The following is a 20,972-nucleotide window of genomic DNA, read 5'->3' on the forward strand; positions in this document are numbered from 1 at the left end:
AGAAACAAGCCTGGACCATGACAGTGAAGCAAACTTGAAAACCAAGTCATGCGCCATGGCTCACACAACCCAGACAGCCCTACTTCCAGATCTCTGTTATGCAGAAGGAAACAACTCCCCTGGAGTTTAAATCCCTTTTATCTTTGGTTTTTCTGTTAGCTGTAGCATAACCTAACCTTATATAACAAAGTATAGAAAAAAACTGTAAAGGAAAGATGACCCGAAGTGGTAACGAAAGTTTTTCAGAATCCGTAGCTCAGAAGGCTGCTACAACTAAGGGACATTTCCCAGGGAGCTCTAGAGAATAAACATTTTTTTTTTTCAGAATTGTCAATACCAGAAAGACATTATTGAGAGAGATGATAAGCACCCATGAAAGAATATTTATCTTTGTGAGTGAGCACTATTTATTTTAAAAGCAACCGGCAGAGCTTTCTCACTTACTGCTGTTTCCCCTCAACACGGCATAAAGCCACTTAATCAAATCACTAAAGGAAAACAAAGAAAAAAAAAAAAAAGAAGGTATAAACATGACTTTGTTTTCTTCTTGATCTAGTAAAATTCAAATCTTAAATATCTATGTCCAAAGAAATATGTGCTTGTTTTAAAGGCACTTTCCTTTATTCAAAAAATGCTTTAAAATATTTCTTTAGCAAAGAAAAAGAACAGGGCATGAAAAGATGAATCAGATGTTAATAGTTTTCTTCCAAGTTCTGACTGACTTTGGACTTCAAATGTCTGTTCAAAAAAATAGTCTCAGGCCCGGCACAGTAGCCTAATGGCTGAAGTCTTCACCTTGCATGTGCTGGGATCCCATACAGGCGCTGATTCTAATCCTGGCGGCCCTGCTTCCCATCCAGCTCCCTGCTTGTGGCCTGGGAAAGCAGTAGAGGACGGCCCAAAGCCTTGGGACCCTGTACCCACATGGGAGACCTGGAAGAGGCTCCTGGCTCCTGGCTTCGAATCTGCTCAGCTCCAGCCATTGTGGCCACTTGGGGAATGAATCAGCAGACAGAAGATCTTCCTCTCTGTCTCTCCTCTCTGTATATCTGACTTTCTAATAAAAATAAATATTTTAATATATATATAGTCTCATTTTAAAGGTATTTTCCTTTACTCTGAGTCATTTTTACATATACATTTAGTATCCAATTTAAAAATTATACTTAGCTAGTCACATATAATCAGTTTAAAAGATATTCTCTGCTATGATGAATATAATTGACTACAAAGAATTATGAGTAATGCTGAAATAACTCCTTTCACCATAAACATGGTTATCACATTATGTAGTATTAGAAATGGTTGATACATAAAAATTTTGGAAGGCTCTTTTGATTTTTCTATATTGCAAATTTTTCTGTTTTTTTGAGTATATACAAAATAATACAAACCTTAATGATTTGAAATTGAATTACATTTATAAAAATAGGAAGTTAGATTTACAATAGTTTATTTTCTCAAACTTATATACAAGAAAACAAAGTTACATACGTGGCTCAAACTTCAGTTCTCCGTTTGGTCCTGATGGAGGAGTTCCTTGTTGCAATTTCTTTTGTTGCATCTGTTGTACAACCTGGTGAATGGAAAAAGACTTAAAATGAAATTTCACTTTTTCTTCCATTTTTTTTGAAAGGCAGAGTTACAGAGAGAAGGAGAGACACAGAAATGTTTAACCTGTTGATTTTCTTTCTAAATGGCCACAATGGCTGCAGCTGAGCCAATCCCAGGCCAGGAGCCAGGAGCTTCTTCTGGATAATCCACATGGGTGCAGGAACCCAAGGACTTAGCCATCCTCCACTGCTTCCCCAGGCCTTAATCAGGGAGTTGGATCAGAAGTGGAGCAGCCAGGACTTGAACTAGCACCCATATGGGATGATGGCATTGTAGGCAGAAGCTAAGCCTACCGTATCATGGTACCAGCCTGCCTCCTATCTTAATAATGACCTTGGATAACGTGTGGTAAACTATATGAAATTATTTTCTAAAGTGAATATATTCAAACTCTTAAAAATTGAAATTAGTAGTGAACAAAGCATTTTTCCAAATACCACAATTTAAAACAGCAGAGGCACTTACTCTGGAGATTACGACATAGCTAGGGATGCCGGAATCCCATACTGGACTGCTTGGATTGTCACAGCTATGTCCAATTCCAACCTCCTGCAAATATGTGTCCGAAGAGGTAACCGGTGGGAACCCAAGTAACTGGGTTGCTGCCACCCGCCGAGGACACCTGACTGTTTCTAGCTCCTGGCTTCCTTCTGGTCCAGTCCTGACCATTGCAAGTGAATTGGCTGATGAGAGCTCTGACTCTTGCTCTTTCTGTCTCTCTCAAACTCTTTCTCCGCTTGTCAAATAAAGTAATTAAATAAAATGCTATTAGCTCATAGTAACTTTAATACTACATTGCAAAGCACAGGTCTTCAGCAAAGCATCCAGTATCCGGCTAATGCCAGGATCCCTTTGCCAGAAATGACCTGATGGTACTCCTGCTTCTGCGCCTGAAGCTGGTCATGCTGACGTTGGAGCTCTTCTTTTTGCTTCTGAAGCTCATCTGCTTTCTTCTTCAGTTCATTTTCTTGTAAAGAGATCATGTTTTCATACTCTTTTAGTTCTTCTTCTGTGAAGAATTGTTGCTGATCCAATGTCTAAAAATAAATAAATAAATAAGGATTAAAAAGAAGTTAGGAAGAAAGAAAAAAACTAATGAAGTCCGAGTCAGCTTCCAAATCCTGTGCTTAGTCAGGAGCCAGGCATATCACCTGGGTCTCCCACATGAGTGGCATCTTTTGCTGCTTTCCCAGGTACAGTATCAGGAACCCGGACACAAGGTGAAAAGCTGAACTCAAATCATTGAGGTCTGATTCAGCTTCAAAATTCCATGATTAATTCTATAACATTAAACCTTTGTGTAAGATGTATACTCATGTATTTATTTAAAAGAAAGGACCAGGAAGGACAATGTAGAGACTATTGAGATTAGGGTGAAGGCAGCATTGTGGCACAATGCTTTAAACTGTTGCTTTTGACACTGGCATTACGTTTTGGAATAGTGGTTCAAGCTGTAGCTGCTCCACTTCAGGTGAGTTGCCTGCTAACAGGCCTGTGAAAGCCATGGAGCATGGCCCAGGACTTGGGCCCTGCCATGGACCCGGGAGACCCAGATGGCGTTCCCGGCCCACGGCTACAACCTAACTTAGCTTTGGCTGCTGTAATCATTTGGGGAGTAGATCAACAAACTGAATAAAATCTATCATTCTCTGTGTCACTATGGCTTTGACATAAGTGTGAAAATAAATTAAACAAAAGCTAACAGTAAAAACTGAGTGGGAAGAGAATAAAATTCCTCTGCATCTTTCTTGGTACAGACTGACTTTTTGGAAACTGATTATTGCTTCACACACTAACAAAATCAAATAAGATCCACAAGGAAAGGAAAACCTCAATATTTGAACGTAAAAATAGAAGCAAACAAATAATACCTTTATTTCAAATGAATAAGATAACTCACAGAAGAGGATGGGGAAAAGGAACCAACTCAAGGCACTTTTGCTCGTAGTATTTGGACTATATACCCTCAGATTAAAAATTTTTTAAAAACTTACACAAATAGTAATTCTTACTTTTGTATCATAAGTTTTGCAACTCTTTGTAAATCTAGGATGGAGGAAATATGCAAATTTTTTGTGGATAATAGGATTTAAGTTTTACATGAAATATGGAAAGAGTAAAAGAATGTTATGTTACAATCTGAGGTGTCAAACTGAAATGAGGGATATCGGTTATTGCACTCGTTAATTACGATAAATGTTGATAAAAGTTGCAGGGTATACACAAGGTATATATTAGTAAATATGTTTAAGTGTGCATTATAAATGTATATGCATGTATAATGAAGACATTAGCATGACAGATACTACTTACACAGCAAATATTATGTATTTTTATTATTTATGCATTATTCATATTATATATTTTTTCATTCCCTATTTCTGTCATCTGAAAGGCCTTGGAAGCTATGGCAATCCAGTAGCAAGGGACACACTGAGGGCTCAGATTTGGATCTGTAAAATCAGTCCCACAGGTGGGACAAATAAAGAATAAGATGAACTTTGAACTTATTTTATTAAAAGTAAGGACATCCTCAAAGAATGACAGAGATATAAAAGTGCATAAAAGTCAGTTCAGAAAAACTCACACTGGCCAAATCTGGGGCCATCTGAGCATGGGGATAAATGTTAGTAAAGAATTAGAGTTCGCTGACTAAAATAGACACGTGGCAAAGACTAGCTTTTCCTTGCAGTGGAAAACCAACGGACTGTGACAGAAGCAAGATGAGATCATCATGTCATCACAGAGACAACCGACTCTGGCCAGCACCATCAGCGCGGGCTGTTCTCAAAGCACAATCCCACAATGTGCCTTTTTTTTTTTTAAACAAAAGTACACTCATTTTCTATTGAATGGTACAATGCTTCGGAAAAGCACTTCTGTAAAAAAAATGTCCTTACACAGCCTTAAAAATTGTCCCTTAGTTCAAATAATGTCATGTTGAGAATCTAACCTATAAAACAACTCTACACTCACAAAAAGTTTTGCTCATAAAAATGTATTTATAATGACATGATGTCTTTTAAAAACCATTAAACTGGGAATAACCTATACATCTAACCCCAAGAAAATAGTTATGTATTCACATAGCTAGAAAAACAATGCTTCAGAAATATTATGTGAAAATGCTTTTTATTATGCTGAGTGGATTTTTTTTAAAAGCTGATTTGGAGTTCTGGTTTTAAGATGGGCTAAAACACATATTTTTTAAATCACAATAGGCAAAATAGTATGTACTGCATAAATATGGACAATTATTAGGTCAATTTAAAAATATAGATTTTTAAGAGATTTATTTATTTTTTAAAAGATTCATTTATTTTTGGAAAGTCAGATTTACAGAGAGAAGGAGAGACAGACAGGAAGATCTTCCACTGCTGGTTCACTCTCAAAATGGCCACAACAGCCAGAGCTGAGCCGATCTGAAGCCAGGAGCTAGGAGCCTCTTTCAGGTCTCCAACACAGGTACAGGATCCTAAGGCTTTGGGTCATCTTCTACTGCTTTCCCAGGCTACAAGCAGGGAGCTGGATGGAAAGTGAAGCAGCTGGGACACAAACAGGCACCCATATGGGATCCCAGCGCAAGCAAAGCACGGACATCAGCCATTAGGCTACCATGCTCAGCCTGAGGTTTATTTATGGTTATTGGAAAGGTAGATTTACAAAGAGAGACAGAGAGAAAGACCTTCCATGCACTGGTTCTTTCTCCAAATGGCCTCAATGGCTGGAGTTGAGCCAATCTGAATCAGCAGCCAGGAGCGTCCTTTGGGTTTTCCAGTTGGGTACAAGGACCCAAAGCTTTGGGTCATTTGCTTTCCTAGGCTATAAACAGGGAGTTAGATAGCAAGTGCAGCTGCTGGACATGAACTGGTGCCCATTTTGGATGACAGTGCTTGCAGGAGAATTAATCATCACTGAGCCATCATGCTGGCCTCTACATAATATTTTAAAAGGCAAAACAGTAAGTTTACAATAGGAATATCTGGTAGATGCTGCCTTAACCACACGATCAGACTTAACAGTGTTAGCTATAGGTCTCATCAAAGCACATGCCTGCAGACATCATCCACCAAGTGTCTCTTCTGTAGTGTCCAGGGGATATTCTGCCACACGATTGGCCTGATCTCTTTAAAACATCAATGCCAGGAAAAATACACCAAGACTTAGGAACTGCTTCGGATTAAAGGATACTAAAAAGACACTACAACTCAATTCAATACTGATGTTGTCTTTCTTTTGTTACAAAGGATGTCCCTCAGGAGATTGACAAAAATCAATGAAGTCAATGGGAGAGGAGTATGCTGTGTGTATTGGACATTTTACTATGATTAGGAAGACAAATCCTTATTGGCAAGAAACATACACTCTAGCATTAGGGTGAGAACAGCATCATGTGCAATTTACTTTTAAGCAGCTCAAAAAATTATATACACATCTATGACATCAACATACACTTAGACATATATAATTTCATGATAATACACACAAAGAAAGAGATTAACAAGAAATAGAAAGAAAAAAGAAAGACAAAGCAAATGTAGTAAAATGGGCAATCTAGGTGAACAGTTATTTATGAATTCCTAGCCTATTCTTTTAACTCCGAAATTATGCCAAAATTTAAAAGTACACAATTATTTATTGACCTTCTAGTTTACCAGATACACTAAAGAGAAGGCAGACTCAGATAATCTTAGCATTCTTCACCAACATCCAGAAATATTCCAAACATTAAACAAAAACTCAAATGAGGCGGTGGGAGGAAGAGGGGAGCTGGTGTTGTGGCATAGCAGCTTAAAGTGTCACCTTCAACTCTGACAATGACACATCGGTGCTAGTGCAGGTCCCAGCTGCTCCAGTTACAATCGAGTTCCCTGCCAGAGCCTGGGAAAAGCAAATGGCCTCCATTGCTCAAGCAAATGGCCTCCTGCTACTCACTTGGGAGACCTGGACTGAGTTCCACACGCCTAGCTTCAGCCAAGCTCAGCCCCAGCAGCTGCAGGCATTTGGGGAGTGAACAGTGAATGGCAGTTCTCTCTCCCTCTCAAATAAATAAATGTAAACAAGTTAAATAAAATACTCCACTATTAGGAAAACTAAACTAAAGCAGCCAACTGTTCTCAATTTGCCCAGAACTTTTCAGTTTTAGAAGAGACCATTTCCAGAGTTGGTGCGGTGGCATGCACACTAAGCCCCCACCCTATGATGCCAGCATTCCATATGGTCACCGGTTCATGTCCTGGCTGTTCTGCTTCCCATCCAGCTCTCTACTTATGACCTGGAAAAGCAGTGAGGGCTGAGGCAAGTATTTGGGCTCCTGCTCCCACATGGAAGATCCGGAAGAGGTGCCAGGCTCCTGGCTTTGAATCAGCTCAGTCCGGGCCATTGTGGCCATTTAGGGAGTGAACCAGAAGGAAGATCACTCTCTGTCTCTCCTCTCTGTAAATGCCTTTCCAATTAAAGTAAATACATTTTTTTTAAAAAAATAAAACATTTCCACATCCTAGGGATCCCTAAGTTCTAGGTAAACCAGCAAAGTTGGTCTCTCTATCTCACACTTCTTTTTGCACAACTGAAAACCTAATTTAAATACACTCTATTCACTTTTATGTAGAAGACAATATTCTTCCTTTAATTTATTTTGGTGAGTACCTCCCAATTATTCTTTTAAAGTTGTGAATGCATTTATTTATAACTGACTATGATATAAACTGCATAATCCTCTGGAGCAATTTATACGATATATTGATATATAATGAAATATTATATATAATCACATAAAATACATATAGTGAAAGATCATAGTTATAACTAAGATATAATGAAAAACATTTAAAAATATGTCCAGTTTTGACAATGGCTTTATTCCCGAGATTTAACCACAGGAATCACAAGGGCCCGGCGCCATGGCCTAGCAGCTAAAGTCCTTGCCTTGAACTCACCGGGATCCCATATGGGTGCCGGTTCTAATCCTGGCAGCTCCACTTCCCATCCAGCTCCTTGCTTGTGGCCTGGGAAAGCAGTGGAGGACAGCCCAAAGTTTTGGGACCCTGCACCCGCGTGGGAGACCCAGAAGAACTCCTGGCTCCTGACTTGGAATTGGCTCGCTTGGGGAGTGAACCAGACGGAAGACCTTCCTCTCTATCTTTCCTCCTCTCTGTATATCTGCTTTCCAATAAAAAAAAAAATCTTTTTTTAAAAAAAGGACTCACATATATTGCCCACAGATGTGTACAAATAAGTGGGTGGTCATCACAGAGTTATCTACTACAGTAAAATAGTGGAATTTACCTAGAGCATCTAAAGGAATGAAGATATAAATTATGCCATACCTATACAACTACATGTGTAGTATCTCTTAAATACTTTTGAAGAATGAAACTGGAAAATGTTTACAAAAGAATATTAAATTTTAAAAAAGCATTTCGTGAACATGCAGAATCATTTATATAGTGTGGAGCCATTTTTAAAAGCATAAATATGAATATACATGTGTATTTTTTAAACGTGGGATAACACACTGCTCACTTAAGGTGTGTCATACATACATGCACATAATATAAATGCAAAGTGAATTTGAATCCAAATTGGCATAATATAATGCATAAAATATATAGTTTCCCTCTGAGGAGTAGAATTAACTTCTAATTTATCTTTGATAGTACTTATACTTGTAATTTTCAACAATAAAAACTATTTTATAGTTGGAAAATATAATAGCTTTTAAAAGTTTCCCAGTTACATACAGTTGATTACAAATAAGCTATCAACTATTACAATCTTTCCAAGAAATTAAGTTCATTTTTATACAGGTTGAGTAGCACTTATCTGCAATGATTGGGATTGAAGTGTTTCAGATTTCAGGTCTTTTCTGATTTTGAAATCTCTGCACATACAAAATAAAATATCTTGGGGATAGGATCCAAGTATAAAGACAAAATTGATTTATATTTCATCACCTTATACATAGAGCCTGAAGATGATTTTATTCAATGTTTTTAGTCTACCTGCATTTTGATAGGAGGTCAAGAATGGAATTATCCACGTCTGCTATCATGCTCAAATGGTTTTGGAACATTTCAGATTTTCGGTTAGGGATGCTCAACTACAGTGACATTTCCATTTCATTTAGAAAGCCAAAACAGACATACAACATAATTGGGAACAACAAAACTTAAAACAAAAACTTAAAAGTCTGATGTAGAATTTCTTGAACCATCCAACCCTTTTGAAGTAGGTTCTATTACCTCCCAGCTGTCTGGTTCCAAGAATTCTTTTTTCTCTGTAGCCTTCAAAAACTCTTCCAGAGTCACTAATCGGTCTTTGTTAGTGTCAACCTGATTGAGGGAAAACACAAATGTCAGACAGAATAAATCTTTCTTCCATTCCTTTCACACTAGTACCTGTCTTCTAACAGATGTTACTACACGAACACATAGCCATTAGGACTCACCTAATACCCACAGAAACTAGAGGAAAAAACATACAACGCTCAACACCTTAACAGAATCAGAAAAGATATCTTTCTCTTCTATACAACTCAATTTGGAAGATAGAAAGATACCTATAAATTTGATCATCACATTTGAGTCAGCTGATCAAATTGGCTATGCCAACATTGTTTTTTTTCCCTCACTATAATAAGTATAATTCTTCAAAAGCAGATGCTTGGGCATGAAAAACAACTACTCCAAAAGAGAAACTGCTTTTGTCAAGTTTGAAGAAATTAAAATGCTGCCAACATTTTTCCTAAAAACCAACTAAATAAGTAACACTAAAGCTGATGACCCCTCCAAATCCTCTTCAATGGTTCTTATACACTGTGGCAAATTGAGTTACAAAGATAAAGCCTACAAAGGCCAAAGAAATTTGCCTGATTCTGGGAGTGACATCAGTGAACAGGGATCCCAGCTCAGCATAAACAGCAGACATTCAGGTGAAAGGCACTGAAGCAAACCCGTGAGCTTCAATTACCCTGCACACGATGTCTGTATTAGAAGTTTCTGGGTCCGTTGCGGTGTTCTAGCGGCTAAAGTCCTTGCCTTGAACGTGCTGGGATCCCATACGGGCGCCAGTTCTAATCCCGGCAGCTCCACTTCCCATCCAGCTCCCTGCTTGTGGCCTGGGAGAGCAGTCAAGGACGGCCCAAAGCCTTGGGACACTGCACCCACACAGGAGACTTGGAAGAAGATCCGGGCTCCTGGCTTCGGATTGGCACAGCACTGGTGTTGCAGCCACTTGGGGAGTGAATCATTGGATGGAAGATCTTCCTCTCTGTCTCTCGTCCTATCTGTAAATCTGACTTTCCAATGAAAATAAATAAAATCTTAAAAGAAGAAGAAGAGATTTCTGCCTAGAGGAGGAGCAAAAGGTCAAGGACTGTAGAGAAAGACCAATTTTTAAAATTAGGGCAGTCATGGAGTTTTCTCTGGAGAATGGACATCTGAACACAGACCTGAAAGAAGCAACGCCATGACCTGCAGGAAGAGTGCACCAGAAGGAAGAAATGCTAAAGCAATTGCAGGAACAAGCTTGATGAGAGGTAGACACCAAGCAGGCCAGTGTGGCCAGAGTTGAGTGAGACTAAGTCACAAGACATGGGATCAGACAGCAAGGCCAGGGTGAAATCTAGCATGCTCTCTAGCACACAGGAGGGATTGGGGGTCATATTCTAAGTGAGATGGCAGGCCACTGAAACATTCCAAGCAAAACAATACCAAGAGTTGATACGTGCTTCTAAGAGAAGACTCTGGCTACTGTCTACAGACGTGACTGCACCCAGCATGGAGTAGAAGCAGAGACAGAAGTTTCAACATTTGCTTGGCCTGGGCTGGGAGTGGAAGACGAGAGGAGTGATCAGATTTTGGATCCATGTGAAAGGTAGATCAAGGAAGATTGGTAGATCAGAGGAAGGATGTGACCAAAGCAACAACAACAACAACAAAAAGAGGCAAAGGATGCTAGTCCGAGTGGTGTCACTGGGTGAAATGAAGGCGGAGAGAGAAGTGTAAGGAGAAGTATGGATCATACATGCAAGAGCAAATGCCAGATAGAAGTGTGGAACTTAGGGAAAGCAGAGAGCTGGAGACAAACATCTTTTTTTTTTTAGTTTACCAGCATGTAAGACATTAAGACCCAGGAAACAGTCAGCGTGGACTCACACATACCTTACTAGTAGGACACAAAGATTAGTTACTCCTCACTAAGGTATTGAAGATTTCTCTGCACATTCCTCCTAAAACTGTTCTGAACCTCAACTGTTGACATATGCCTTGTTAAAGCTATAAGCCAGTCTATCCTAAAATCTGCCAAGTTCAGCAAAATTATGCTTCAACACTACAAACTGCTAAATACTAAAATGAAAATAGACAAGAGACAGCTGAATAGTACCCTATAGCCATTTTAAGGTGTATAGAAGCCAGTTGTATATACACTAAAATTGAAATGTCAATGAACCAGTCACAGGATGTGGTTAAGAACTTGCATTTTTTAACATATTGGTTACTCAATACCATGTCAAATAATTCCATAATGTTGGAAACTGTTGTTGATGTTATGTTGTGGCTTTTAATTGATCGGGATGATATTCTGGCAACTCTGCCTTCAGACCAGAGATGGTCTCCCCAAGAAACCGTTGAATTTATCTGGACAATAAGATGCTGGACTCTATGCCTGATATATGCTTGCAATGAAAGAATCTTGACTGAATTTGAACTGTAATACAGCAACAAGGTGGAGGAATCCACATGGGGGGAGGGTACGGGGAGGGGCTGGAGGAATCCCAGAGCCTATGAAACTGTGTCACATAATGCAATGTAATTAATAATAAAAAAAAAAAAGACCCAGGAAACTACAATGTCACCTAGGGAAAGAATTAAGGAAGTGAGAAGGCCAAGCCAAGAGCACCGTGACACTGAGAACTTAGGAAGAGGAGGGACAGCCAGCAAAAGAGAACTGGGAAGATAGGGTGTGTGACGCATGAGGAAACCAAGGAGCTGTGGTGTTCCAAAAGTCAGGTGAAGGATGCACTTCAAGAACAAGGGAAGCAGTCACTGTGTCCAACACAGGTTAAGAAGTCAAGGAAGACGAGTCCATTGAACATGACAAGATGGAGGATCCTTGGCAGGTGAAGTTTCAAAGGAATGGTGGAGGCAAAGCTACATTCAGTACAGACCAGGGAGAAAACGAAAGGTGAGGAATAACAGGGAGAGGAAGACTAGGCAACTTGATACAAAGTTTGAAAGGGAACAGAGGAATGCAGAGTAACTAGAGATTTTGCAAGGTGGAAGACATTAGAGCATGTTTTCTGCTTAACGAGAATGATTCTAAAGAGTGAAAATGCTGATGCAATGGGGTTAAGGGGAGGACAACAGCTGGGAAAGTTCTTGAACAGAAGATTTAGAATGGGATCTAATGCACAAGTGCAGGAAAGGGCCTCCAATAGGAACAGCAATAGTGTATCCACTGGGAATAGAAGGCAAGGCAAAACAAAGGCATTGACAGAAGCAGATTGGTGGGCAGATTTAGTAGTAGGAGGATGAAGTAATTCTTGACTGAATCTATTTTCACAGTAGAATCAGAATCAAGGACAGAGGAGCAGAGGAAAAGGAAGTGTCATAAGGTGAAAAGAGAAGTGAAAGTCAGACTGAGACTAAGAAGTGAAGAAGTGAGCAGAGGGTGAGCTGACAACAAGCTCCTGTGACTCAAGTGGAGTCCAGAGCCCAGTTAGCATATTTCCCAGGTTCATCTCTAGGATACATTCCACTGCTTCTAACAGAACAGGGCGATGCACTCGGGAGTCAACACAATGTGCTTAGGTCATCATCACTTCTTTTTGCAAAGGGCACCGCTTATGGCCTGTTGAACAAGTAGCACGCATCATTGTTTGGAGATCCAAGTTAGAAGTAGCAGAAAAAATTGAGCTGGATAAGCCAAATTGCAAAAATGATCAGTTGCTTTGATAAGGGCAGGCACTAAAATGCTAGGACTCTGTGACACTTCAGATTATTATTTCCAAGTTATTGCTCCCTTCTGCAATAGGATCATGTAATTAGCTGGGACACCCTGTGGGAGGTACACATCCTTCTGCTTTAGCCACAGGAATTTAAGGGGATGTAAGTCAGCTGACCATAGTTGGGCCTGTCTTAAATACTATGGCATGATTTGGCTTGAGTCAATCACATCTCTGATGGTACCCTTAGGAATTGCTTCTAGAAATTCCAAGGTCAGTAACAATAGTACCTGGCAAAGCCAGCCTACCTCTACAACACTTAAATGCTGTCAATTCCTAAAGCTCATGAGACACCAACAAGAAGTAAGTATTTGTTACCACAGTCTAGTAAGGCATTGGGATTTGGGATTTATTTTAAAAACTAACAAGTTTTTAAAGTACCAAATACAGAACTTTAGTATTTCTCACTGTCAAAAAAAATTTTTTGTCTGATAGACAGGCACATCTTAAGCTCTTTAAATATTTTTAAATTAATGATAACATTTTTATACTAAGGGACTTTAGAATAACATTCTGGATCAAAAATGCAAAATTCAGTTAAGTATCTGGAGTATGCATTTATTTTCCATCCTATTGTAAGATTCATGGCAAAAACTTGAATAATCACTAGAAAGAACATAAAATTTTAAAACATACCTCATTCATTACATGTTCCCTCATCCTAAGCCTTTCTTCTTCCATTTCTATCATATCATCCTCTTCGTTTTTAGGGTCATACACTTTCTCCAACTAAAATGAAAATTTTAAAACCAACATGAAAGAAAAGAATGCAACAGAAAGAGACTACTGAGTACCTGATAAACACATTACCTCTTTAGTAAACAGGGCTTCTAATTCTTGTTCATCCAGGTAGCCATCATTATTGACATCTAAAATTTAAGCATTACAAATGCAAAAATGGATTTTAAGGCCTTAAAAATAAATAACTGAAATACAATCATTCATAAACAGTTTGTAAAACTGACACTGACATGAAAGGCCAATGCACATGGTACAGAAAAAAATTTTCTATGAATGGATCCCTATTTTAAATTTATTTATGTCTGAATTATCTTTCTCCAAATATGTAAAACAAATATTCTACCTATAAAATAAATCTTAATATTGTGTAATAAATCCTGCTAAATACAACCTAGCTAGTTTCAGAATGACTTTATATTGACACAGAAGCTTGTAGTGAAACATGTAATGACTCAAGAGGAAAAGAAATACCAAACCACAGCTATCGACCTGAACTATTTTATCCTGGATAAGCAATGGACTATCAATACTCTACAGACAGGCTCTACACATTTACTATCAGGAGGATTCAATAGGAAATCTTGTCAGAAATCAGTTGATTCAAGCAAACAATTTTTCAAGCACTAGAAATGAATGTTAATATTTGTATCAAATCTGTTACCATGTAATTTGAAAAATGTCTTGGGGTCAAAGTCATTAGGATCCAGTCCATCCGTCTCTTCCCACACTTCTTTCAGTTGATCTTTGCTTCCCTGTAAACCAATTTTGGAAAACTGCTCAAAACAAAATACAGTCTACGTATATATATATATAGACTCAAAATCAAATCTGAATTTGAGAAACTTTACAGAATTCAGAACCAAGACTCAAGTACTAATTACTTATGAAAAAAGTCCGCTGTTGATACAAAGCAGCATCTTTAAGAAGTCACAATCCTTACTGGATGATTGACTTTGGGATGATTTTCATGCTTTTTCTTCATTTCTTCAAATTTTGATTCTTCTTCTTTTCTCTTTTCTTCATCCAGTGTTTTTAAATATTCTCTCCTTTCATGTTCCTTCATCATTTCATACTTTTTAAATTCTTCATGTCGAGTCTTATCATAGTGCTCCAAATCAGCTGTTGCCTAGAATGTAATCATTCACTTAAGCTACATACAGACAAGTATTTCAAAACATAAATACAAATAATGCAGTTCTCAAATACAGCATGTTCTTTAAAGGAAGGAGATCAAAAACAAAACAAAAAACACTGGAATGGGACAGCAGAAATGTAAGTCCACAATTGTCTTTTGGTCATTATTACTACCAGGGATGTAGACACTGAAAGAAATCAAAAGTTAAAAGCTAGCTTCAACTTTAGGAATCTCCGTATAAGCAAATAATACAAAAGTTGATTTTAGAAAGTAGAAGGAAGGGGCTGTATCGATCTGTACTATATAAAAAAATGAGAATGGTTGCTAACCTCGTAACTGTAGTTGCCAAGGTAGAAGATCTAGTTTGGTAACTCTATTCTTAGATGAGAGAGGTACACAAACTCTTATCCAGGATCCCTGAAACCAGCAGCCTGACCTAATCCCAGCTCTTGAGGGCATTTGGAGAGTGAACACATCAGTGGAAGATAGCTTGCTTTCTCTCACTCTCGATCTCCCCTACATTCAGATAAATTTCATTAAATATAAAATCTCTGAATCCTGATGTGTTTCAGAATTTTCTATTTTATTTATACTTATTTTATTTGAAAGACAGTGAGAGAAAGAGATTCCCCGTTCATTGATTCACTCTTCAAACACCCAACAGCCAGGCCTGGGCCAGGCCAAAGCCAGGAGCCAAAAGCCCAGTCAGGGTCTCCTGTCTGGGAGCAGGAATCCAACCACTCAAGGCATCACCTGCTGCCTCCCAGGATGACAATAGCAGGAAGATGGCATCTGAAGCAGAACTGGGACTTGAACTCAGGCACTCTGACATGGGATCCAGGCATCCCAAGTACCATCTTAACTGCTTACCAAATGTCTGCCTCAGAATTTTCTAGATTTTTAGAAATATGGCACATATGCCATTTATTGGAATATCCTTGTGGTATCTGTAATAAAACAGATTAGTACTCTTTTAACCAAAAAAATGTATAAATACACTAAGTGGTCTAATTAAAAACTACAAATAGCATCACTATAATTTTGGTTAAATCAGGTTAAGTTTTGACTTAGAGGTTTGGGAATTGTTGATAAGCAATTATAAACCTATTTGTCTTTATTAATTTCTATGCTAACAAGGATTAAGTTATCTCCCTTTAAAAACACTGGGAAGATCATTCAAAAATTGCACTTCTACAAGTTTAGCCACCATATTGTAAAACCTCAAAAATAAAAGAAACACAATATCATTTGGCAATATTCTCACCGCTTTGATTAACATATCTAAATCTGTGGATTCAAACTTCTCAGGATTCAGATGATTTAGGTGCTCAAATTGTTTTAAAAGAGCTTGGTGGTCCATGCCTGCACCTGAAATGAAATTAAAAAAAAATTGTAAATGATCAATTATGAGACACCAAAAATATTAATCAAAATGACACATGAGTAAAAGTATTCATATTTATTCCCATAGGACTACACAAGAAAATGTAAAGTTTCAGAATAAGGGCTCATGTTTCCTTTTTTGAAAATCATTTAAATTTATATTGTTATTCTAGGCAAAATTAATGTTCTTGAATCTAGAATGGAATATAATTAGCATATTTTAATTCATCACTTCTTGGCCTTTTGGCTAAGACTAGGTGTAGCATATTTTAATTCTATATCTAAAAAGAATACTTAACTATGCTTTATATATGTTCTGCCTCAATGAATTCTTTTTCTTATAAGATTTATTTATTTATTTTTATTGGAAAGTCAGATATACAGAGAGCAGGAGAGATAGACAGGAAGATCTTCCATCCACTGGTTCACTCTTCAAGTGACCAAATTGGCCAGAACTAAGCCAATCCGAAGCCAGGAGCCAGGAGCTTCTTTCAGATCTTTCACGTGAGTGCAGGGTGCCAAGACTTTGGGCCGTCCTCAACTCTTTCCCAGGCCATAAACAGGAAGCTGGACGGGAAGTGGAGCTGCCGGGATTGGAACCAGCATCCATATGGGATCCCAGCAGACACAAAGAAAGGACTTTAGCCACTAGACTACAGTGCAGGGCTCTCAATGAATTCTTACTGTAACAACAAAATAAACTCAAATAAATTGGTTTGAAGTAAGACTTATATGTAAAGAAACATCAATTATTTGTCTTTGGAAACATCTCTCTCTCTCTTTTTTTTAACATGCTACATTAGCACATGATCAAGGTGAGCATTTTACCTAGTGGCCAGGAGCAGGTTAGAATGCCTGTGCCCCATACCAGGATACTCAGGCTCAGTACCTGCTCCAACCCCCATTCCAGTTTCCTGCTATTGCAGGCCCTGGGAGGCAGCAGTGATGGATGAGGTAGTTGTGGTCCTGCCATCCGGACAGAGATAAGGATTAAGTTCCCAGCTCCCAGCCAGGCCCAGTGGCTGTTGCAGGCAGGATACCTCTCTTTCTCAATCCCTCCTTCTCTCACTCTGTAAATCTCTCCAATGCTCTGCCTTGCGAATAGAAACTAAATTCCAAATGTATTTAACTCTATTTCTGGCATTTCTATTCTGATCCACCCATCTTTCTACTTATAACGCCAAACCACACAGTTCTAATGGTCGAGACTTGATGACCTATTTTAATATTTCATATCCAAAATCTAGTCTTTCTTCATTGTTCTTTTTTTATAGATTTCCAACATTTTCTTGTTTCTTGTTAGCTGAACTTTTCCAACATTTTATTACTTGTTTCATTGTTAAATGAACTTTAAAACAGCGAATACAAAACAAAGATATATATTTTCATTTGGATCAAGTTAAATTTATAAATTAATCCTGGGGGCATTGGCATATTTATTGCATTGAGTCATATTTCAAAGATGTCATGTTTTCCCATTTCCTTGGGTCTACTTTAGACTCTATGTTTTCCATATTTCTTCACGGGTTGATTGTATTTTATACTAGTGTAGACTTTTCTATTGTATCTTCCAACTGGCTACTGTGTGTGCATATGAGAAATATTGATTTCTGTGGATTAAATTTACCTTGCTAAATTTTTCTCCTGTTTCTAGTAAATTTTTCAGTTGATTATTTTGGGAGTTACAAGTACACATAGTCTACAAATACAGATGGATTTCATCTCCTTTTCAATTATGATATCTGATTTTTTTTTCATTTGTATAACTTTTGGCAAGTCTTTGCAAAACAAGGTTAACTAGCAGGGCTTACTGAAGGCATTACTATCTCATTCCTGGTTTTAGTCAGAAGACATATTGGATACTTTAAAACATCCATAGAAAAATTGAACTGAAAAGCAAATTTAGGAGTTGCCATAATGGCTAATCAACTGGCTAGTCCTCCACTACAAGCACAGGCATCTAATATGGGCACCATTTCCTGTCCTGGTTGCTCTGCTTCCTATCCAGCTCCTTGCCTAAGGCTTGGCAAAGTAATGGAGGATGGCCTGTTAGCCTTAGGCCCCTGCACCCATGTGGGAGACCCAGAGGAAGCTCCTGGATCCTGGCTCCTGGCTTTGAATTGACTCAGCTCTGGCCATTGCAGCCATTTGGGGAGTAAACCAACAAATAGAAAATCTCTCTGTCTTCCAATAAATAGAAGATCTTTTTCTCTCTGGCTCTCCTGCTCTCTGTAAATTTGCCTTCCCAATAAAAATAAATAAATCTTTTTTTAAAAAAAGGTAAATTTACGTAAATGTGAAGCAATGCATAATTTTTTCCAATAAATTCTTCACAGTATTCTTGTACTAGAATTACCCTATGAAATATGAAGCCACTGGGCAGGAGATAACTAATTGTATTACAGCAATATCTACTAATTACTTATTATCTTACCTTTTCAAAAATTAAGAATATTAAATGTTGGTAGATGCATTGTCTATACATATGAAGATGATCATATTGATGGCTTATGAGATCATTTTTCAAAGATCCATATATTTCAAAATATCTACTTTAAAGGTTTTTTTTAAGATTTATTTATTTTTATTGCAAAGGCAGATATATATAGAGAGGAAGAGAGACAGAGAAGATCTTCCGCCCAATGATTCACTCCCCAAGTGGCTGCAATGGCCGGAGCTGAGCCAATCCCAAGCCAGGAGCCAGGAGTTTTTTCCAGGTCTCCCAAATGGGTAGAGAGTCCCAAGACTTTGGGCCATCCTTAACTGCCTTCCCAGGCCAAAACCAAGGAGCTGGATGGGAAGGGGCTGCCGGGATAAGAACCAGTGCCCATATGGGATCCTGGGGCATTCAAGGCAAGGACTTTAACCATTAGGATACTGCGCAGGGCTCTAAAGGCTTTTTTTGGTTTTTTAAGATTTATTTTTATTTGAAAGATTTTACATAGAGAGAAGGAGACCTAGAGAAGGTCTTCCATCTGTTGGTTCACTTCCCAATGGCTACATCAGCTAGAGCTGAGTCAATGTGAAGCCAAAAGCCAGGAGATTCTTCTGGGTCTACCATGTGTGTGCAAGGACCCAAGGCCTCTGGCCATCCTCCACTGCTTTCCCAGGCCAAAAACAGAGAGCTGAATAGGAAGTGGAGCAGCCAGGACATGAACTGGCACCTATAAGGGATGCCGGCACCACAGGGAAGAGGACTAGCCAGATGAGCTACCACACCAGCCCCCAAATTATATACTTTAAAGCTATTAAATTTTCTCATAGAACACAGGATTTCAGAGCAATTGCTTTGGTACAGTGGGTTCAGCTGCTCCTTGTGACACCAGCCTCCCATAACTTTAGAGTGTTGGTTTGAATCCTTACTGCTTCATTTACAATCTAGTTCTATATGAAAAAGCCTGGGAAGGCAGCAGGAGATGACCCAGGTATTTGGGACACTGCCACACAACTGAGGGACCAGGATGGAGTTCCTGAATCCTGCCTTCAGCCCAGGCTCCCCCTGGTCATGGTGGCCATTTGGGGAGTAAACCAACACACAGAAAACTGATTGCTTTCTCTCTTCTCTTTCCCCTCTCCTCTTTTTTATAAAAAACAAAACAGGATTCAAATATTTATTTCAATTTATCATCTGTCCTTTGACTTTGTGACTTTTCAATTTGCTGTATCAAAATTTTAAAGTTATTTCCCTCTTTAGGCTTCTTATTTGATAATCTGTATCATTGTATTTCCTAATATTAAATCAATATTGCTTTGCTGAAACTAACCAACTCTTTTTAAACGCAATAACTTGGCTTTGGCAACAATATATAACAGTAATGTGAATGCACTCATTATTTTTCAATGCTCTGAAATAGTTTAAATAGTAATGTTAATGTGATTTTTTAATGATTTGATTAATTTCCTCATAGAACTCTCCGGTTCTCTCTGACCATTTTTCTATGTATGCAAATTATCCCAACTAGCTTTTCAACCTCTGCTTTCCCTTGATTTCCTGACGTGTTATTTTCCTATTATAACTTAGTTGCGCACATCCCATAATGAAGCACCTGAATGTGGGTCTCTGCTTCCAATTCCAGCTTCTTGCTAATGTGAACCCTAAGAGGCAGCAGGTGACTGTCTGTCACCCAGAGCAGGACTGAGTTCTGGGCTCTTGGCTTTGACCTGGCCCAGCCCCCATTGCTGCAGGCATTTAGAGGGTAAACCAGGAGCTGAGGGATCTTCCTCTGTCTCTCCCCATCCACTGTCTCTCTGCCCTTCAAATACATAATATAAGCAATTAATTTCAAAAATGAAATGGCTTATTTCACTACTTTTCATTCATGTCCTTATTTAAGACTCATAATTTTTATTTTAAATATTGTAAAAATGTTACCTACTCCAAAATTAATTCAATTTTACAAACTAAGAACCATTAAATAATTACTAACATAAATTTCTGACAAGAGGCCCCAATGCTGTAGCCTAGCGGCTAAAGTTCTTGCCTTGGACGTTCTAGGATCCCATATGGGAGCCAATTCTAATTCAAGCTGCTCCACTTTCCATCCAGCTCCTGCTTGTGGCCTGAGAAAGTCATCAAGGACAACCCAAAGCCTTGGGACCCTGTGCCCACCTGGGAGACCTGGAGGAAGCTCCTAGCTTCAGATTGGCTCAGCTCTGGCTGTTGTGGCCACTTGGGGAATAAACCAGTGCATAGATCTTTCTCTCTGTATCTACTTCTCTCTGTAAATATGCCTTTCCAATAAAAATAAATAAATCTTTAAAAAATATATTCTGACAACAGCATGTCATGTGCAAATGCTGACTTTGGGCCCAGTACAACAGCCTTGTAGCTAAATTCTTGCCTTGCAGGTGCTGGGATCCCATATGGGCACCAGTTCGTGTCCTGGCAGCTCCACTTCCCATCCAGCTCCCTGCTTGTAGCCTGGGAAAACAGTTGAGGATGGTCTAAAGCCTTGGGACCCTGCACTATGTGGGAGACCTGGAAGAAGCTCCTGGCTCCTGGCTCCTGGCTCAGCTCCAGCCATTGCAGCCACTTGGAGAGTGAATCAGTGGATGGAAGATCTTTCTCTCTGTCTCTTTCTCAATATAAAT

The 20,972-nt window shown here is 38.7% G+C and overlaps 1 protein-coding gene across 3 annotated transcripts in view; it reads right to left on the minus strand.

The window, feature by feature from the left end:
- Positions 1–383: 383 nt before the first annotated feature.
- NUCB2 (nucleobindin 2) overlaps positions 384–20,972 on the minus strand; it is a 136,687-nt gene continuing 116,098 nt past the window's right edge. For all 3 annotated transcript variants that reach the window (XM_058663291.1, XM_058663289.1, XM_058663290.1), the window contains 9 exons: positions 15,763–15,866; positions 14,304–14,489; positions 14,025–14,115; positions 13,433–13,491; positions 13,259–13,351; positions 8,859–8,948; positions 2,481–2,651; positions 1,495–1,576; positions 384–488 (listed from right to left, as the gene is read on the minus strand). In XM_058663291.1, the coding sequence (XP_058519274.1) occupies positions 481–488; positions 1,495–1,576; positions 2,481–2,651; positions 8,859–8,948; positions 13,259–13,351; positions 13,433–13,491; positions 14,025–14,115; positions 14,304–14,489; positions 15,763–15,866 (884 nt within the window). In that variant the 3' untranslated portion in view covers positions 384–480. The remainder of the gene's footprint in view (positions 489–1,494; positions 1,577–2,480; positions 2,652–8,858; positions 8,949–13,258; positions 13,352–13,432; positions 13,492–14,024; positions 14,116–14,303; positions 14,490–15,762; positions 15,867–20,972) is intronic.

Source organism: Ochotona princeps, chromosome 4, assembly GCF_030435755.1.
Source record: "Ochotona princeps isolate mOchPri1 chromosome 4, mOchPri1.hap1, whole genome shotgun sequence".
Taxonomy (NCBI): Eukaryota; Metazoa; Chordata; class Mammalia; order Lagomorpha; family Ochotonidae; genus Ochotona; species Ochotona princeps.